The sequence below is a fragment of the Onychostruthus taczanowskii genome, unplaced genomic scaffold (assembly GCF_017590055.1).
Source record: "Onychostruthus taczanowskii isolate IOZ18803 unplaced genomic scaffold, ASM1759005v1 scaffold15, whole genome shotgun sequence".
NCBI lineage: Eukaryota > Metazoa > Chordata > Aves > Passeriformes > Passeridae > Onychostruthus > Onychostruthus taczanowskii.
In genome coordinates, this window is record NW_024498685.1 from 14,948,708 (window position 1) to 14,968,154 (window position 19,447).

Sequence of the window (19,447 nt, forward strand, 5' to 3'; positions counted from 1 at the left end):
TCCGCTCCCTCCCTCCCTCCCCCGCGGGCCGGGCAGCGAGGCCGGAGCGCCCCGCGGCCGGGGCGGGGTGGAAATTTACCGGGTCGGTCCTCAGCGAGGGGCTCGGCAGGAGGCGGAGGGAGGGCGGGGAGCGGCGGAGCATCATCTGGCGGGGAACGCGAGGGACCAAATGACTGAGAGGAAGGGCGGCAGCCGCCACCGCCGCCGAGAGCAGCGAGCCGCGGCGCAGCGGCAGCAGCAGCCCCGCTCCCCCGGCGGCGATGGCTGCGGGCGGCGGGGCTGAGCGGAGCTGAGCCGGGCCGGGCCGAGCCGAGCCGGGCCGGGCCCCCGCCCGCGGCTCCGCATGGCGCGGGCCTGATGTGGGAGCGCGGCCCGGAGCCGCGGCGGCGCTGCGGGAGCAGGAGGAGGATGGCGGGGCTGCCGTGGAAGTGGCCGCGCACCCGCCTGCCCGTGGGCGCCAGCGCCCTGGGCGTCTTCGTCCTCTGCTGGCTCTACGTGTTCCCGGTGTACCGGCTGCCCGACGAGAAGGAGATCGTGCAGGGGGTGCTGCTGCAGCAGGGCAAGGCGTGGAGGAGGAACCAGACTGCGGTCGCCCTGTTCAGGTACCGCCGTGCGCGGCCCAAGGGCAGCGGGGACGGCAGCGGGGACCGCCGGCCGCGGCCCGAGCCCGCCCGGCCCGCTCCCCGGCCCGAGCCCCAACTTTATTCTTTCTTCCCCGACCCTTTGTTTTCTCACAGCGGGCGGCAGGCGGGCAGGGCTCCTTCTGCCCGGCAAAACTTTTTTTGGGGTGGCTCCGTTGGCTGCGGCGAGGAGAAGGGGCTCGGCGCGGGGATGGAGGCTCGTCCCCGAGGGGAGAGCCGTGCGAGGGGAGAGGTTCCGAGGGTGCGGCGGTCGCCTGCACAAAGGGATGCTGCTCGCTGGCCGGATATCAGAGGCACCGGCAGCGCCCGTGGCTGCGAACAAAGCCCGGGGCTGCCGGCAGAGCCCGGCCCGTGCGGCTCCGGGATGCGCAGGGATGTGTGTGCTCAGAGCCCGTGTGCTCAGACCCCGGCCCCTGGAACTCCGGGATGCTCAGGGATGTGTGTGCACAGCCCGGCCATAGAGCTCCGGGATGCGCAGGGATGTGTGTGCACAGAGCCCGGCCCCTGGAGCCCCGGGATGCGCAGGGATGTGTGTGCACAGCCCGGCCGTGGGGCTCCGGGATGCCTGCGCTGGATGCAGGGATTCTCCGCGGATGTGCATCCCAGCCAGAGCCCGCTCCAGCCCGGGAGGCTCCGCGCCGCTCCTTGGCTCCGTGTGGTTTATTATAGAAGCCACGTGAAAAGGCACCCTCTGCTCTTGACGTGGCTGGAAATGGCGATAATCCTCGGGGCCCGTTTCGCTAGCCCAGCTGCACAGGAGAGGGGGAATGCCGCGACCAAGCTGCCACAGCTGCGAGCCGAGAAAACCGACCGGGTCCCTGCGCTGGGCAGGATTTTTTAATCACTCTCCTTTAAAAGCGTCTGCAGTGGAGACTTGCATCCCCTCAAAAATTTCTCGCATGTTTGGTACAATAGAGGCAATTGGAAGAGAGGCAGATTTCCCTCCCTTTCCCAGAGAGAAGCTGGTTTTTTGTCCCTGTCCTCCAAGCAAATTAAAGATCAGAGTGAGTGGTAATCAAACAGCCTCCAGAAATACCCTCTTTAGTAAGATGATTCAGATCCAAAATTCAAGGGACTTATTGTCCCTTTTAAAAATATTTTTGTTTGTTTTTAAGTGGCGTACAGTTTTATTTTAAATTCTTCAGTATTTTCTGAATGTGTTTGCCTTTGTCATGAACTGGAGCTGATGTCAATATCAAGCTTAACATCTTGTCTTCTGGGACAACAGAAACCTTACAGTTCTTGAAATGCACATTTGCTGGTTAGCCCCCAAAGCCTGGAGGAAACCTGAGCAATGATGGGTGATAAGCAGGAATGTGCTGATACTATCCCATTAGGCAGGCCTGGAAGAAGTCCTGCCTTTAATACAGACCTGGCTATAAGGTCGAGATGCAGGATCCCTCTCCTAAAGCACTTAACTAACACTAGAAGCTACACTGATCTTCTTCACTATTAGTTAATCTTGATCCTTTGCACGAAATTCCCCCAGTTTTGGGCGTAGATGAATCCAGCTTTTTTTTTTTTTTTTTTTTAATTACCCCCCAGGTTATGTAGGAAAGAGTTTGGTCTATTAGTTGTCATGTTAGAGAACCAAATGTTGTTTGAAGATTGGTAGTGCTGCTGCAGTTTCAGTTTACAAAACAGTTTCAGACCATTTCCACCACATGGTTTAGTAACAAAAACTCTGTGTGGCTTATCAGCTATTTCACTTGCCCATATGTTTTTCTACTCTCTAAACATAGTGATTATCTCAGAGATGCTATTGAAGAGAGTCTCATGCAATAAAAGGAGCTGTTGTTTCTTTCCTGAGCCTCTTAATGAGTTGGTACAGCACTAAATACAATGAACTTTAAATCAATCTGCTTTAAAAGTGGTTTTTAAGAGAAATTGTATGCTGGAGATATGTAGTGAGTATAGTGAACTGTATTATTCCAACACTTGTGAAGTAGAACTCTATTTTTGCTGCTTTAATTTCCTTCTCTTCATGATATAAGATTTTTAAGCTGAAGCCCACGTCAGACAAGCTGCTGTGTATTTGAGGTTAACAGAAACTCTTTGCTCTTGTCCTGCTGTCCCTAAGCAAGCCAGCTGTAAAAACTCCAAATTTAACTTTCTGCTGGAAAATTCCAGAGAATGTCAGTCTCTGTTGGAATGGGAAAGGAGGGATAGAGCTTCACAGAAAACCTGCATCTGAACTTTCAAGTAATATGGCTTTCCATAATAGTCTAATATTAAGCATGCTTTAATGTATTATTAATAAAATGTTATTTAAGAACGGTGTTAATTGCTGTTCTCCCTAGCCCTCCTGCCACATTCTGGTTAGCAGACAATTTTGGTTTCACTCAGTTTAGAGCATAAATTGGAATTAATCTGGGCTAAAAATCCAGTGCTGCTTTGTGTAATAGAGTGGCATTTTTGGTATTGCATAGCCAGGTTCTTGCTACACAGAGCAAACACCTGCTAGGTTTGGAACTTTCTCCTGCCATGCACTCACGGGACTCCTATTGCTGAGGTGCACGTTGGCTAATTAATTTGATGAAATCATATCTTTCAAACCTCAGAAAGACTGTTCCCCCTTTGCCTTCTGTACGTGGAGCAAGGACAGCATCACTAGGTGACTTAGCAGGTTCAGCAGCAGCATCAGGGTAATTCGGGGTGGTTTGGGTTGAACCCTGGCAACCAAGTGCTGGTGGCCCCTCAGTCTCCAGTGCTGCTTCCTTCTCCTCTCAGTACAGCCAGAAACCTTATGGAAAGATCTGACCCCTGCTCTTGCTCATGCAAGAACCAGACTGGCCTGGTTCTGGTGGAATGATTCAATGGGGGTTTTGCGTTTGAATGAATTTCCAGAACTGCTTTGCAAATATAAATACCTGCACAAATAGCCACGGATGCCTTTAAATTTCAAGAGACCAGAGGTTCGGGGTAGTCATACAGTGAAAGCATCTCCTGTCTGACAAATGCTGAATGTTCTGTCAGATGGTAAAACTGCTCAATTTTGAGCTGTAAAATGGTCAAAATAGGAGTAAGACCATCATTAGAGCCACTAATAGCTAATGTGTCTAATCTGCCCACAGTAAAATGGCTTGTCATCCTGTGAGGTGGTTAATGTTATTGAGCCCTAATTGTTTTTCCAGATTCATTAGGGGTTTTTTAGGGCCTAGTGCTGCTGACATTATTTAGGCAAAAATGTTTTTACTTGTTGTCTGTTGTTTGCTGAAGTAAATTGCATACAGTAATACCTTTAGGATGATTTTGTTTAAAATGCTGCAATTCATTAAAGGCAGAACTGGATCTTTTTATCTGCCTTACAAGCTCCATACGCCACAAATCCCAAGCCCTGTGTGTTTATGTGATACTTCATTTGTTTGTGGAGGGTGGAGCTCCTCTAGGGAGTGGGGTGCTGTGGGGGCAGTGGGTTTGGACTGCCAGGAGTCCCTGGAGGGGCTGGATGGTGGTGAGTGCCCTAGAGGCTCTTCAGGAAGAGATGGGACAGTCCCTGCAAGACACCAGAAAGGCTTCACTGAGATTTAGCTGTGTTCCTGCTTCTGCTGCTTCAGTTTTGGGTGATGCTGAAAGGTCACCAGGGATGGTTCTGGGGGTGGCTTGATCAAACTGGTGGCAGATGTCCCCTGTGAACTCACTGCTCATGACCTGACTCTAGCCCAGAGCATCTGTTACAGCTTGTCTTTGCTCTCCAGTGATGTCCCCTCTGACACTGGCTGTGCTCACCTTGGCTGGTGGCTTGTCCCCTCCTTCCCTGCAGGTTTGTCCATTTTCCACGGGCAGAGCAGAGAGGCTGCAGGCCCGGACTCACCCAGGCTCAGTGGCTGGGCTGGACAGAGAAGCCAGGCTCTGGTGCTGGCAGTGGGGATGTGCACAGGGGTGCAGCCTCTGCTGCTGCTGCCCTGCAGAAGCCCTGCTCTGCTCCCAGGTGCCAGGGGGGCTTTCCCCCCGGAGCTCCCCCTTGCCAGCTGCTCCTGTCTGCACCTGGAGAGCAGGCACAGGGGAGCAGCCCCCAGCACTGCCCATCCTGGATTGCATGGGCACAGGGCTGCAGCTCCAGGTCACCTCCCCAGCTGGGTATGGCAGATGCCATTGCAGAGTCAGCAAGGTTCTCCTTAGTTCAGATGACTTTTTTTTCCTTCTCTTTTATGGCAGCACTGCAAATTACCTGAGTCTTGGGATCCTCGTTGGGCTATTTCAAGGCAAATCTGAGATTAAACTTTGTATTGCTCAGGCTGACTTTAGGTTAGAGTTTGGCCCTTCTTAAACAGCTTCATCAGATACAGAATTATCCCTGCTTTCCCTAGATGCATATGAAGGACAGAGCTAGGAGTAGACCTGGGAGATGCTGGATTAGGTTAGCTCTGCCTCTATGCCCTGGGAAGCCCTGCCCTGAAACCAATGGATATGCCCACCTGTTGAGCCAAAACCAGTTCATTTTTCTGTCCCTAGTAGGTGTTGCTACTGCCTGGCTGTGTTTTCATCAACATTTTACTTGATTTTGTTGTTGTTTCTGTTGTATTTGCATCACTGGGGATAAACGGAGTATTTGCAATTTGTGGTTTCCAGCTGAGATGAGAAGTTGTTTTGGTGAAGAGGTACAATTTTGAAGAGCAGGTTAAAGGTGAGAGGAAATAAATGTTCTTATTACATGTTATTATTTGGAGGCTGTGCTGAAGAAAGCAAGCTGTAGAGAGGCTTGGCTCCATATCTTCAAGGTGGATACCTGAATGACATGAAAACAATGAGAAATAGTTATCTGAGTTAGCTCACAGTGTCTTTGCAGGGGAGAGCTGTGCATGGTAAGGCAGGAATTGATTTCAATTCCTGAGTTCCAGCTCCTGCTCTCCTCCTTCCTTGACCCTAAGTAGCATTTTCTTACAGACTGATTTGCAGTTCTGATGGAACAGACTGCTGAGATCCCGGGTATCTTGCACCCTGTTGGATTGCTGCTTTCCTTTGGATTTGTGAAAACCCCAGTCTGCCAGTAGATATGGGAGGATGTAGCCAGCTGCCTGAGGCTCTTTTCCTGCTAGCTGGGAGCAGCCAAAGGCCCTCAGCCAGGCACTGGGGAACAGGAGGAGCAGAGACTTTGCTGGAATTTAGGTTACCCAGCTGGGGCCCCGAAAGTCTGGTATGTACACACCAGACACTGCTGGATGTATGGATTTTCCCATTTAGATTTTCCTTTTCTTTGCTGTGCAGTGGGCACTGAATCATCCAGACAATGGAGCAATGAGTGATTTATTCCCCTCGTTGTAATTTTCATCCTCAGAGCAGCCAGAAGTGTTGCTCCCATTTGATGTGTGTTCAGTGACATATATGAACATTCCAATTTTTGAGGCTAGTAGGTTGCTAGTAGGTAAATGCATGGAAAATGAATTGTCTTTCACCCTTCAGAATTTGTCTTTCCCCAGTGTGGATGAACCTCACTGAAATGAAGAAGCTGTTTGGACTGCAGTCTTCTGTTGTTCCAGTTTTCTGAGCACCAAAAAATACTTACATTTTAAATCCCTGGATGTACGTTAATCTTTTTCTGAATGCTGCGTGGGGTTCTCAAAAAGCAAGGAAATTGCTCCTGATGCTAAATCATTTTAACACAGCTGCACACAGTTAAATTCAGACTGAAGCACATTAATCCAAGCTAAGTAGTGTTTGTAAACCTCGGTGTAGATTCAGCTTTTTTCACGTCACAATTTTTAAATACAGGAGACCAGAGGTTCTTCTCCCAGGTCTTGGAATTTAACCTGATTACATAAACAGCAGGTGGGGTGGGACAAGGCACTGATAAGTCCCTAGACCCTGGCAAAGAGTTTTTTTCTGTGAAGTTTTTGCTACAGAAGCTCTGAGCTTCGTGAAGAAGCTGTGCCGTTGCCTTGACCTTAATGGTATTGGAAATTTTTAACAAGGTGAATTACATTGTGGAGAACTAAATCCCAGCTTTCACCAGGATTCTGGAGGTCACTTTCCCACTTCTCCATTTAGGATAAAGGTGAAAGTTATGAAATCAGATTGTTATACAATATTTTATGGCTAGCAGAATGGTGTGGGGTTTGTGTTGTTATTGCGTTACATCAACAGACTTATTTTGACTTCTGTTCCATTTGCTGGAAAATGCCCTCCTTAATTTCTTGGTTTAGAGATGCTCCTTTCAAGTGGATATGTGGCTACAGCGAGGCTTTTAAAACTCCTGGGAACAGCTGAATAGAAATGGTTAACATTTTTAATGTCTTTCATGTTCGCTGAGAGCATCCCGAACATTTCCTGAACAACCACTGTGTTTATATTTTTTCCTTCTTTTTTCCCCTCCACCTCTTCTTCAGACTATTCCCATTCTTCGGCTGCTTGAGGCCCTCCTCAGCTTTAAGGGGAGCCCCAGACTATTGGAGTGGCTCCTTTTATAATTGTCCAATTAACTTTCACAGCAGCGGTACAAAGAACTCGTGTGAAATTATTTACTCTGTCTCCTTCCCCATCTGAACTAATAACAATGCCCTTCTCCAGTGTGACTCCCAGTTCACAGCAGCGATGCACAGAACTCGTGTGAAATTATTTACTCCTCTGTCTCCTTCCCCATCTGAACTAACAATGCCCTTCTCCAGTGTGACTCCCACTGATGATCAGGGCATCTGCTGTTTTGCATCCTTGATGTTCCAGAAGTTGGTTTTCAGGCTTTCCAGGTAAATTGCAGGCTTTGCCTTCACGTATTAGCAGGATAAAGGCTTTACTTATCAGGTTGCCTCTGCTCTGAGGAAGCACCACCAGCTTTCATTTAACAGTTGCTATAAAGATCTCCTATACTTTAAGGAGTGCTGGGAAAACAGATCATCAGCTATTTTCCTTGCTTTCTTGTGGGAAATAGTTGCTATACACATCTCCTATACTTTAAGGGAAAACAGATCATCAGCTATTTTCCTTGCTTTCTTGTGGGAAAAAATTGCTCTGCATATTTCTGGAATGCCAGGAGTGGCCGTTGCCGTAATAGAGAAATAACAGCTTTATATTTCCTGTCAGAGATGGAAGACAAACAAGACATAATTTTTTTTCTCCAGTGAAAAGATTTTAATATTTTCCTGTGTGGTCCCTCTTGGCCAAATGTCAGTTCTGGGAATTCTGTTCCATCTGCCTCAGTGTTTGGGATGAAGACTATTGGGGTTACTCACCTGGGTTTCAGAGCTCCTACTTCTAGCTGCAGGGGACCCCGGGCTTTGGCTCCCCATGTGCCTCTGGACAGCAAAGGAAGCAGAGTTATAATGGGAATTAAGGAAACTGTGTACATGGCATGGTTATCTCTTGTAACTGAACTTCAGGTCTAGGCAACCACTGGTGCTGATTGGGAACTCTGTGAATAATTATCACCGTCCAGAAACTATTATTTTTACAGTGCCTTAAGCTTGCAGAGAGACATTCTGTGCTCGGAAGGATTTTCCTTCCAAGGATGTGTGTAGTGAGATCATGGCTCATTATGAATTTTGATGGATGGGGTGGTTTTCCCATGGGTTAGTGCAGTTTTTAACGCACTAAAAGAATTTTAAAGGAATGTTGTAGGCCCAGGGTTAGTGGTGCATGTGGTGGGGCTGTGGCCTCATCCCTGAGTGGCTCCAGCTGTGCAGCACAGGTGAGCAGCATTGCAGGGAACGAGCCATGGAGTGCCCAGGGGCACTGACCAACCCCAGAGGGCACAGAGGGCACACAGGTGCAGGGCATTAACTTGGGGGGTATAAAAGGCTGGGCTGGAGGATAATTAAGAGCTGTAGACCCTCGAAGACCTTTGAGGCTTTCTCGGGTGCTGGTCTGGCTCCACGCTGCCACAGCACTGCCACAGCCTGGTGAGGGACAGGCTGTGGCAGTGCTCCTGGAGGGGTGCCCCAAAACCTGTGCTGAGGCTTGGGTGGGTGCTGGCTCTTCCTGCTGCTGGAACCTGGGGTACCAGCTCACTACCTGTCATGGGTGAAAATGCATTTGGTTTAGTATTTTTCTTCTTTCTGTGATGTCCATTGAAGCATTTATCTATTTCAGATAGAGTAGAGCTCTTTATTCCATGTGTGGCATCCACTAGGGATATGAATCCCTGTTTCTGGGTAGTAGCTCACAGTTACAGTGTAAAGAATGAATTGTCAGCTACTGGTGAATTTCAGATTTGCTACTGCTGCTCCACCTGTGAGTTCTGCCACAACTGAGCCAACAGTAGTGAATGCTGCAGCAGACATTCCTAATTGGAATGCAGTCTTTAGATTACCCCTGCTCATTGTGGGTGATTTACTGCCATCCACTCAGGCAATGTTGCCTTCTTTATTTGTCTGGGTGAAGTTCAGACTCTGCAGTCTCCTGTGTTGTGCTATTTAGTTCCTAATGGCAATGTAAAAAGCATGAGAATTAATTTCTCTAGGGTGTGGCTGTAACATGGGGTAGAAAGGAGATGCAATATTTATGAGGCAGGCGCAGAGGAAGGCTGTTGGATCAGATGAGAATGGGAGTGATGAAGTGAACATTCTGTCTACAGCTTGTTTAAAGATTGATTTGAAAGATAATTTTGAGATAAATGTGTACTGTATTTAAGTTTTATTTGCCTTTAGACCTCTGTAATTTTTGATATAATTAAGAAATGGGTTGAGAAACTTTGGTCTGTCTACGTAAGTCTGTAGAGCAGATAGCTCACCTGTAAGTTCTCAGAAAGTTTATATATCTACCACTATTCCTCAGTTATGTGGAGAGGAGTTTAAGGTTTATCACATTGATGGTCTTAATTTAGGATTAGCTCCTGCAATCAGGGGTCTTTGTGACAGTCTTGCCTTCGTGGGCTAGAAATGAAACTGCATGTTTCAGTTCTCATAACTGCAGGGAAGAGCTGTAAATGTGAATGGTGACTTGCTCCCAAAAGGCAAGTAAAAATCCAGTGTGGGTTGTTGTAATTCAGATGCCTCATTTCTGTGCTTAATCATCATTTTGGGGGCCTGACTCACAGTTTTTAAGTGCTAGGGATTGCTATAGTGAGAATTACATATCAGCCTATAATTAGATGCATTTTTTTAATTAAGGAAACTGCAACAGTGAAGGGAATAAGAGAAACAAAACCAATCTGGGCATTCCTTCATAGGTCATGTTATTGAACATTTTGTCTTGGCAGGCAGCAAGCATCCAGCACAAACACACTTGCTGAGCCTTATGGACAAATGCTGAACATCTCCAGGTTTATGTATGCCCAGCTGGATGAAGCAGTGGAAATGCACATGGGATAGTTATTCTTCCTGTCCTGTTTCAGCCATTGCCTTTAAGTGTATCCAGAAGGGAATGGCAGAGTGCTGTTGGAGCTTTCTGATCCACAAATGGTAACAACAAGGAACTTTATCAATAGAGAAATTGTGTGTTTTGATAGATCTGTTTATACAACAGAACAAGTGGAAAACACTTATTTAATGTAGCTCAGTAACTGCTAATGGGTCCAGCATCTGAGAACATGTTTATTTTTGCCTTGGCTCTTTGATGCTTTCTCTCATTTACAAACTGTTTCTCTCACAAACAAACTGTTTTGTGCTTCACTTGTCTCACAGGCCATTGCTACTGAAAGTCTTGTACTAAGAGGGTTGAGTTTGTTGTTGTTCCCCACCTAATCTGTGGGAAAATGTTGATTTGGTTTTACAAATTTAGTACAAATTCAGTTTTCTCATCTGCTGCAGAACAGCAGATCTGCATGACGGAGAAAAGCAGAGTCCCTGCTGCTGGGCTCTTCTCTGTGGCACAACCAGGAGAATGTGGGCAGGGTCTGTCACCTGAAATCAGGGCTCACCTCCATGCATATGAGCTTTCTCAGCACTTTAGAGCTTAATCAGTTCTTTCCCAGAGAACTTTCAGCTTTGTGATTTGGGTTCAGGTGGTGTCTCGTGTGGCCCTGCAGTCTGCCTGGTGAGAATCTTACTCCTTTCCATGGAAGAGCAAGAACTTGTTTTGCCTTAGAGAAATTAAAAAGAAACCCCAAAGTCTTGAAGTTGTTTCCACTCATGAATTGGTGCCAGTGTAGAGGTATTTCTCAAAAACCTGCATAAATGCTAAGAACAGCCTAGCTTTAAACAAGTCTGAGGAAGAAACAGCCAGGCATTGTCATTTCGTCACCACCTTTTTGGGTCTAAAGTGAATGGGCTGAATGTATTGCAGAGGAAGATCTCTCAAAACACACTGGACAAGGGATTGAGCACATAAACATGATTTTAAAAGTGTTTTAAAACCAACTTTCAGGCAATATTCCTGCCTTAAGATGCCTTGTTGCAGGACTAAGTAGGTTGAATGATTTATTTAGTGATTTTTTACTTGTATCCTCGTACTGAGTAGATATCTTGGATAAATTTCCTGAAGGATGTTTAGGATTTTTGCTCACTCTTTTTAGCAGCAGCTTTTAAATGTTAATACTGTAAAAGACCAGAAACCTTCCTAAAGTTAACTCCTAGTGAAAAGCACTCTGTGTCCTCTGGGCTTTTGCTTTCCCTGAGCAAGCTGGTACAGCTCCTCTGGAAAGAGGAGAGGGGAGGCACCCCTGGGAGCTCTCCCTCTGTTCCCTGGTGCTGCCCTGGCATCCCTCCCTGCTGGAGGTGGTGCTGTGCCTGCTGTCCCTTGGGAATTCACAGGTGATGCCTCAGGGGTGCCAGCTCCAGAATGACTTGTGCCCTGGTGTTTGGGGAAAGGATTGCCTTAATGCTTTGGATCATTTCCAGAGCTACCTCAGCTCTCACCAGCAGCTCTTCCCACTTCAAAGAGTAATATGTTCTATAAATAGTGGAGCAAACTGGGCTCTGGTGGTGTCCCAGATCCCTCAGCTTCTTCCATCCCCAGTGACAGGAGTGTGGAGTGAGAGGCAGCAGGTGCTGCCCAGCCTGGGCAGGGCACAGGGCACAGCTCTGCCAGCTTTGGTGTGTCCTGGCTGCTCTCAGGGCACAGCTCTGCCAGCTTTGGCATGTCCTGCTCTCAGGGCACAGCTCTGCCAGCTTTGGCCATGTCCTGTCCTGCTCTCAGGGCACAGCTCTGCCAGCTTTGGCCATGTCCTGTCCTGCTCTCAGGGCACAGCTCTGCCAGCTTTGGCCATGTCCTGTCCTGCTCTCAGGGCACAGCTCTGCCAGCTTTGGCCCTGTCCTGCTCTCAGGGCACAGCTCTGCCAGCTTTGGCCCTGTCCTGGCTGCTCTCAGGCAGGGTGCCTTCCTTCATATATTCCTATCTAAAGGCTGAGTTTTCTCCTGGAGAAGTGCCAGAGCCCTCCTGTCAGCTGGAAGGAAAGGATTGCAGAATGGAGTGCTCCAGAAGGAAGGAAAATGCTCTTGGGGGGCAGGAGGGAAGGCGGTGAGATGGAGAAGCCTTCAGAGGTGGAAGATTGATAGAGGGCTTAACACAGTAGAGACAAGGAGTTTGTAGCAGCAGGAGCACTGCAGAAGAAACGTAAAGAGCAGAGAATAAAATAAAGAAATGTTTATGGGAAGCAGAATAGAAAGAGAAAGACCATAGTTAGGAAATTCGAGAACAAGTATGTGTTTGAATCAGAAAAGAAATCAAATAAGGATAAAACATTCAGTGAAGTGGACAATTTAAGGACTGTTCTGTTGGTTAAGCAAGATTACCCAAGGAAGTAACAATTAATTAAAACAGCATGAGGTAAATTATAATTTCAGTGAAGAAGCTCCAGTGTCAGATGGAAGCGGATCACTTGAGTAAATTGAGGGTCCAGTTTCAATGGCCGGAGGTATAAGAGAGCTATGAAACCATAATAGAGGGCATTTTCATGCCACAAGAGAGGAGAATCATTTTGCTCTAGGGATGACTGCTGAAGTGGTGAGATTTGGAAGTGGAGTGATGAAATATGTGGAGTACAGCCCACTCACTGCAGCTATCTCTGGTACCTGTCCTACTTAAGAGCTGTGGTAGGGAAAATGTCCATATGGTTAGCAAAAAGACAGGAAAACAACATTTGTTGCTCTGTTTTTTGTTTTTTTTTTTTGCATTCTCTGATTGCATTTTGCCAACTAGACAGTCCACAGGGTTGGCATCTAGTGAGCCTTGTTTGCTGAGGGTTAGCTTGTCCTTTGGGGCACCAGCAGCTCAGGCTGAGGGATGATGAATTGCAGCATCCCAAAACGGGGCTGGTTACTATGGTTTTGGGGTGAGATTTCAGAACAAAGGCATGCTTTGTTCTGTCTGGATGCATTTCTGATGAGGTGACTCCTCACTGTCTGTTCCAGTAGGATCATGCACGCTGCTGGCATTAAATGGATGCACACATAATGTGCATTCAGAAAGCTCCAAGCTTCACTCTCTGGGGATGTTCAGCTACTGCAGAGCTCCTTGGCTGTGTGCACTTGGCCAGTTCTGGTTCTGAGCTTTGAGCAGCTCTGGGGAGGTGAGGGATGTGTGGGGACAGGCAGGGAGTGCTGCAGGGCTGCTGTGCAGTGCCAGCCCCTCTCCAGGGCGAGCTGGCCCTGCAGAGGCAGAGTGCAGAGCAGGGATGCTCTAGGGCTGGCTGCTGTTCTTCTCTCCTGCTGCACTTCCATAATTTTGCTCCTGCTCCGAATGTGCCCAATTCCCAATGGCTTAGGAACCATGTGGGATCTGCTGGAGATTTGTGAGAGGTGTGCAGCATAAATCAGCTGATAGTGGGTTTTTATTGCAGTGCATAAAAACACAGAAATGTCTTTAGCAGCATTAATTACTACATCAGGTCCTTTTAGTTTTGTTTCCTATCTCTGTCAAGGCTTAGCACCAAATGCTGCAGGGAAGTCATGCAATAAATGCAGTAGTAGTATGATGTCCCAAATAAATCAATGTGTCAGGTTCTTAGCATTTTGAGACTTCATTTAACCTTCACTAACTTAGTTCAACACCTCATTCCAAATTACTGTTTTTACTTACATCAACCTTCCATGTTCTTGGAGCTCACATAATCAATTCCTTCATTATGCTTAATTAAGAAAGTGCAGATGTTCTTGGAATGGTTAGTTCTTAAATATATTTGTCTTATTCTTATATTGCTGCTTAATCACTTTAAAAATGTGTTTCTTCTTTGGCTCGTACACCCTTTTTGTACTAATTTGCTTTGTTATCTGGTTGATTTTTAGATTTTGATATTGTACCAGAAAACAAAATGTCACCATGCTGTTGAAAACTAAATAGCTCATCTTCAACCCTGTAGTAAACAGTTTAATTGCTGTGGAAACTGAATTATTCCTCTCTAAATTGTTCAGTTGTTGCTTTTGAACTGATCCTTTTTTTTTTTTTTTTGCAAATAATTGACTGCATGAGTTTCTTGAAATGAGTATCATAGACCAGCTGGCCATGATTCAGTAGAGCTCTGTAACTTGTCCTGCGTTCTTGAGCTGCAAGGTGAATTTTCAAGAAGAATTTGAGACCTGGGAAGGTGGCAGTTGGACTGCCCAGCTGGGGGATGCTTTCAAATCAGCTGTGTCAGGCCTGGGAGCTGAGGCTGGATCAGAGAAAGAAGCATGTTGGGTTAACTTCTGTGCAGTGCACATCCTGTAGGTGTGAATGTGGGAGTGTTCTCATGCAGGTCAGGAGACTGACATTTATCTTCCTGTTAGGGCACATTTTTTATTTTTACTCGGCAGCAGGAAGGAAAACCACAGATTGAGTCAGTTCCCTGTGCCCAAGAAGCTGGGGATGCAGGGGTCAGAAGGAGCATGTCCTGGGTGCCATCTCCTGGGGCTGTGGGGTTCTTGTTCCCAACACATTGTAGTTTCCACAATGTTCCTGAAGGATTACAAGCTTCTTCCAGTGAAAACTGACAAGTTTGAGATCAATCAATATAGAGAATCTGCCACCTCCCCCCAGGATCCTGAATGCAGTGTTTCATGGGCCAGTGCCTTTATTGATTATATATCCCCAAGCAGGGCTTTCTCCTTGGTGAGTAGTGGTGCCAGCTGACCCATCAACAGCTGTACCAAAAACGAGCCCTGACACACCCCAGCAGTCTCCCAGGCTGCTCACATTGCTCTGTGCTGCCCTTCCTGTGACTCTCAGGGGACCCAGAGTTTGTGATCCAGGGATTTCCCAGAGTCTTTTACAGGAGGTTTGTCCCCAGCACTGTGCCTCATTCTTTGGGAGTTGTGGATGTGGATTCCTGGGTGAAAGCACTAGCCTGAGAGACTGCATGGTGTGAGTTTTATGTCTCGTTGGAAAGAGCTGGTTTATAAATTCCTCCCTCAGATCTTTTCAGAACCTAGTTCAAGTATTTTTAATATTTAGATTTCTTTGGATTACGGGTAGTCTGTGAAATCTGGAGCATGGCAGCTAATTAAACTTAGGAATTCTACAGTACTTCAGCCCAAAATAGTTTCCTGTGATATGTGTGGTTGTATATGTCAAACTCTTCAGGCTTGGCTTTAATTTAGAATTTCACAGTGTTGCAATATATATAACTCTTGCAGGCATTTAAAGGTGGCATGTTTTGCTTTGTTGTAGTATGCTTGGCAGCTCCCTGAACAGCAACAGAGCTCCTGTTTACTACCTTTACTCTAATGGATCCTGTAACTGTGTTCTCTCAGAATAAAGAAGTATGTAAAGGATGGGAAATTCACAAAGAGGAGGGGAAGGTGGAACCCCAGACATGATTTCAGCAGGAGCATTTCCTGTAGTTGTCCCAGAGCACTGGGAAGCCCAGGGTTTCCCAGACCCAGTCTCTGATGCCTGGGGATGCAGGGCAGATGGGATGGTGCAGCTGGGGACAGGTCTGGCAGAGGCAGGAGAGGTGGATGGAAAAGAAAACACCTTGGCAAGATGGGTGGGAGTCAAAGCATGCAGTGATCTCTGTGGTTTGAGTTTGACAGGCTTTTAGGAATTTTAATCTCACGTGGAGTGTTAGCTTGTTAAAGGCCACCGGATTGGGCAGAGGGGGAAGTTGGATAAATTACATTTTCTGCCAGGACTTCAGGCCTATAAGAACTTAGTACATAAATCATGTTTATCCCCTAGGAATTTCCTAGGAAATTATCCTAGGAAAAAATCATGTTTATCCCCTAGGAAATCCCCTGTTTGATTGCTCTGGGCAATGGGGTTTGTGCATTTCTGATTTATTCACAGCAAACTGCTAGATTAGGACAGACTCAAATGTGCTTCCTGTCTTTCTTTTTCACTGCCAGCTCTGTTTTCTGCTGCTGCTGCCTCTGTGCCTGCACAGGAAACCTCCCCACCCCAGAACCACTGAACACTGTGGTGTGTTGTGAAACTCCCTGTTTGTAGTCAGTGCTGCCAAATGCTGAATGGTAATGGCAAAGCAGCGTGCAGTGGGTTGAAAACTGTAAATATGTGATGACCTTGATGGCTGGAGCTGTTTGGATTATGTAATGTATGATATGTAAGGACTGTTCCAGAGCCCTGACAAATTGTAGTGGTGCCTGTGAACTTCTGGGTGCTTTGGAAGGGTGAGTTTTGGAAACTCTGCTTTCAGCACCACGTGAATATTTGTAGTGAAAGCCAGGTTTATGTTCCTTGCTTACACTGGAGCATTCTTTCTTGTGGGTTGGGGGAAGTCCTGCCATCTCTTTTTAGGTCTGGAATAACTCAGATGATAAGCCTCAGCATGTCCTTTGTTAAGGAACAGAAATGTGGATGACAGGTTTATATGCCAAAGGGTGCTTAGATCCCCACTGCTTCAGTCCACCTCAGGGAATTCCCAGTGTTTTGTGCCCCCTGGAATCCAGGTGGATGTTTGTGGTGAGCAGGGGATGTGCTGTGGCTGAACAGAGGGGCTTGGCTCAGGTTGGGTGCCCAGTGAAGCAGGGGAGTGACTCAGAAATGAGGAGATGTGGGAGGAAACATCTCCTGGGCTCTTCCCCACCTCCTGTTAGGGGCTCCTGGGGTTTCTTTGCCATAGGGAGCACTGAACAGAGGAGGTTTGAGAATGCTGTGGGTAATCACAAGAGGCATTTTACAGAGTTGTTGGTAAGCTGGCAGGGCTGTTGAGACCAAATGGCAAAAGATTACTTCTGCACCAGCATTTCGTCCTTGCTAATGTGCTAGCAGGAGTAAGGCAGTGTTTGCTACTGAGATGTTCAGAAAGAAAAAAATCCCTTTCCTGCGTGCAGAATGGAGCTTTGACCATCTCAAATCCATTAATACAGCACACAGCTGTCACTCAGCCCCTGGGAATGGAAGTAGGAGAGTAGCAAAAAGAAATTCTGTGATCCAGCATTTGCTTCTGCTTTTGTTTCATCATAACAGAGTCCCCAGTGATCATCAATAAACTTGATTTTTGGGTTTCACTGGGCCTACAGGAGAGAAAGGTGTGAAGACAAACAGGGTATGTGGCCTCTTGTTCTTGGGACAGGTGTCTGCAGGTGATTTGTGAAAGCATCTCAGGCTGATCCTCCTTGTAAGAACAGACACATTTCAGCCCAGAGCTGGTGAGATCTTACCTCCTTTCAGTAAGTCTGTAAAGAGGCAAAATAATCCAGCTGTGATGGTGTTCAATATGAGTGCAAGATGACTACCACGTAACTTTTTCTGGGACTTCACCAAAAGAGACTTAAAAAAACTTGGAATTGGAGTTTCTGATAAAAAGAGGTTCCAGTTTAGATGTCTTTCCTTTATTTTAATCTACTTGGTGCCTTTAGCAAAGTGTTTGCATCAGTAAAGCTGACTTCACAGCACCTAGCGCTCAGGCAAGGTTTAAAACACGTTAGCATAATTTCAAAAATTAAGCTTTTACCTGCAAACAGAGGAACTGCAAGTTCAAGGTGTGTTTCGGAAAAACAGCTCTGTGTTTATCTGTGATAGTTTTGCTGTTCCTGTTTATCTGTTGGAAGCCATCTGTCAGCACTCAGAAGGAGCAGTGAACTCAGCTCAGAAACATCTCTGGGTCCCTGGCCAGCTGGTGGTCAGCTGCTGGCAGAAGTGATGTTGGAGGCTGCAGAGCTGGGGCTGTGAGTGCAGTCCAGTGTCAGTGCTTGGTGAGGCATTAAATCCTGGCTTTCATCCAAAATCAGACTATTACAGCTTAACTGGTGCATCATTCTGGGTGTGCAGAAGCAACAAAGAGCACACTGTTCTGTCAGTGTCCACTTCAAGGAAGCTAAAGCAAGGCATTAATTGGCATTTATGCATTATTTTTGTCTTTTCAGTCAGTAGGAAATGTGATATAACTGAAATCTCAAATCAGAACCCACTCACTAACCAATTTCTCTCACTGGCAGATTTCATCCAAATTAAACAGAATAACAGAAGTCTTAAGGGTAGTGAGTTCCTACCACTTTAATAAAAAAATGGATAAAAGGCAGGTCAAGCCCAGGGTTTCCTATTTTGTTTGGCTGATCAGCTCATCCTGCTGGCTGCTAGGCATCAGCTGGATGCTTCCAACCAGGCAAAACTCCTTCCAGCTCCTGAGCAACTGTGAGTTGGGGGATGTGGGAAGCAGCTTCTGAGAAACGAGAGGAACAAGTTTCCCTTCAAAGCTGGCCTTCCTTCAGTCTGTTCCTTCAGATTTATTCATCCATCTTTGGTGGGTTAAAGCTTTTCTCCAGATGTGCCCCTTCATATGCACCAGATGACAAAACTTTTCTCCAGACGTGCACCTTTGAAAATACATTGGTTTTTCATGCCTTTTCCTGTGGTATTTTTACATATTCTTGTCTCTGTCATGTGTGTAGGCAATGGCTGCCAGGTCACATCCAGTTTTTGCATCAAAAACCACTTGAAGTGACAAGTGCAAGAGGATTCCTTTCCTCTGCATTTCTGTTGTCTCAGCTTTTAGGAAATCTGCGTAACAAAGGAACTTTTTGTTTTCTTTCTGTCTAGTTCACATTTTTTATCAAGGGGCGTGACTGAACTGGTCAAATTAGTGAAAAGCACCCTGTGGGCTTCTTTGGATTGGAGCATAGGGGCACTTTTGCAAGGAGCATTACTTACAGGGCTTTTAAGCGGGTTGCAGAAGCAGGTGGAGAAGTCACTGTGGTGTGATAATTGACTGCTCGGATCCAGGTGGGACCTATCAACCCTTTAGACAGTGCAAGATTAGAGCTGCTCAATTAATTTTTAGTGAATCTCCTTCTCCTGAAAGAAAACAGCCACCCTGTGCCCTTGTTGAGGCCAAATACTTCTCTGTGCTTGTGGCGGCACAAAGCAAGCAGCGATTTCTGTGGAAGGAAGGAGGGAAGGGGTGAGAACAGCTGAGGTTTCCCTCCTGCAGCAGCACCTCATGCAGTTAACTTTGTGTCTCAGCTGATGGTTCTGCTGTTGTGCAAGACAGCTGTTCATTCATTTCCCCTCACATCTGTGAAAATGGCTCTCCTCCTGCCAGGTTTATAAGATTAAAAAAAGAAGGATAGCACATGTAGCAATTAATCTCCTCCCCTGCCCTGCTCCTTTTGCCTCTGAATTCTGTGACAAAATCTCCCGTCGGTGCAGCTGTTGCAGCTCATTCTGTGAGGGATGTGTGAGCAGAGGTGACAAACCATCAGATGGGGCTGGATCCTTCCGTGGGTGCTGCAGTCCCTTTCTCAGAGCTCACCTGTGCTGCAGAAGCCTTCCCAGGGTCTGGAGCAGCTGGCCTGGCTTCGTGGACTGGAATAAAGGATGAAGCTGCCAGATGTAGAGGTGTTTATCTGAGGCAGCCCCTTGGTGCTCAGCAGAGAGGAGGAAGGTGATGTCGGGGATGAAGCCCACCCTGAAGCGTGTGGTGTCTGCGGGGAGGGCTTGGAGAGCCTCAGTCTGCACTTCCAGGGCTGTGGGTGAGGTGAGCCCTGTGCCTGCTGTGGCACAGCTGGTTTAGGAGCTGCTGCTGGTGGCACTGGCAGAGCAGAGGGGCAGTGCCACTCATT

General features: G+C 47.0%; 1 protein-coding gene across 1 annotated transcript in view; it reads left to right on the forward strand.

The window, feature by feature from the left end:
* Positions 1-336: 336 nt before the first annotated feature.
* ST8SIA1 (ST8 alpha-N-acetyl-neuraminide alpha-2,8-sialyltransferase 1) overlaps positions 337-19,447 on the forward strand; it is a 95,020-nt gene continuing 75,909 nt past the window's right edge. Inside the window, exon 1 of the mRNA XM_041398583.1 lies at positions 337-602. Within this exon, the coding sequence (XP_041254517.1) occupies positions 358-602 (245 nt within the window). The 5' untranslated portion in view covers positions 337-357. The remainder of the gene's footprint in view (positions 603-19,447) is intronic.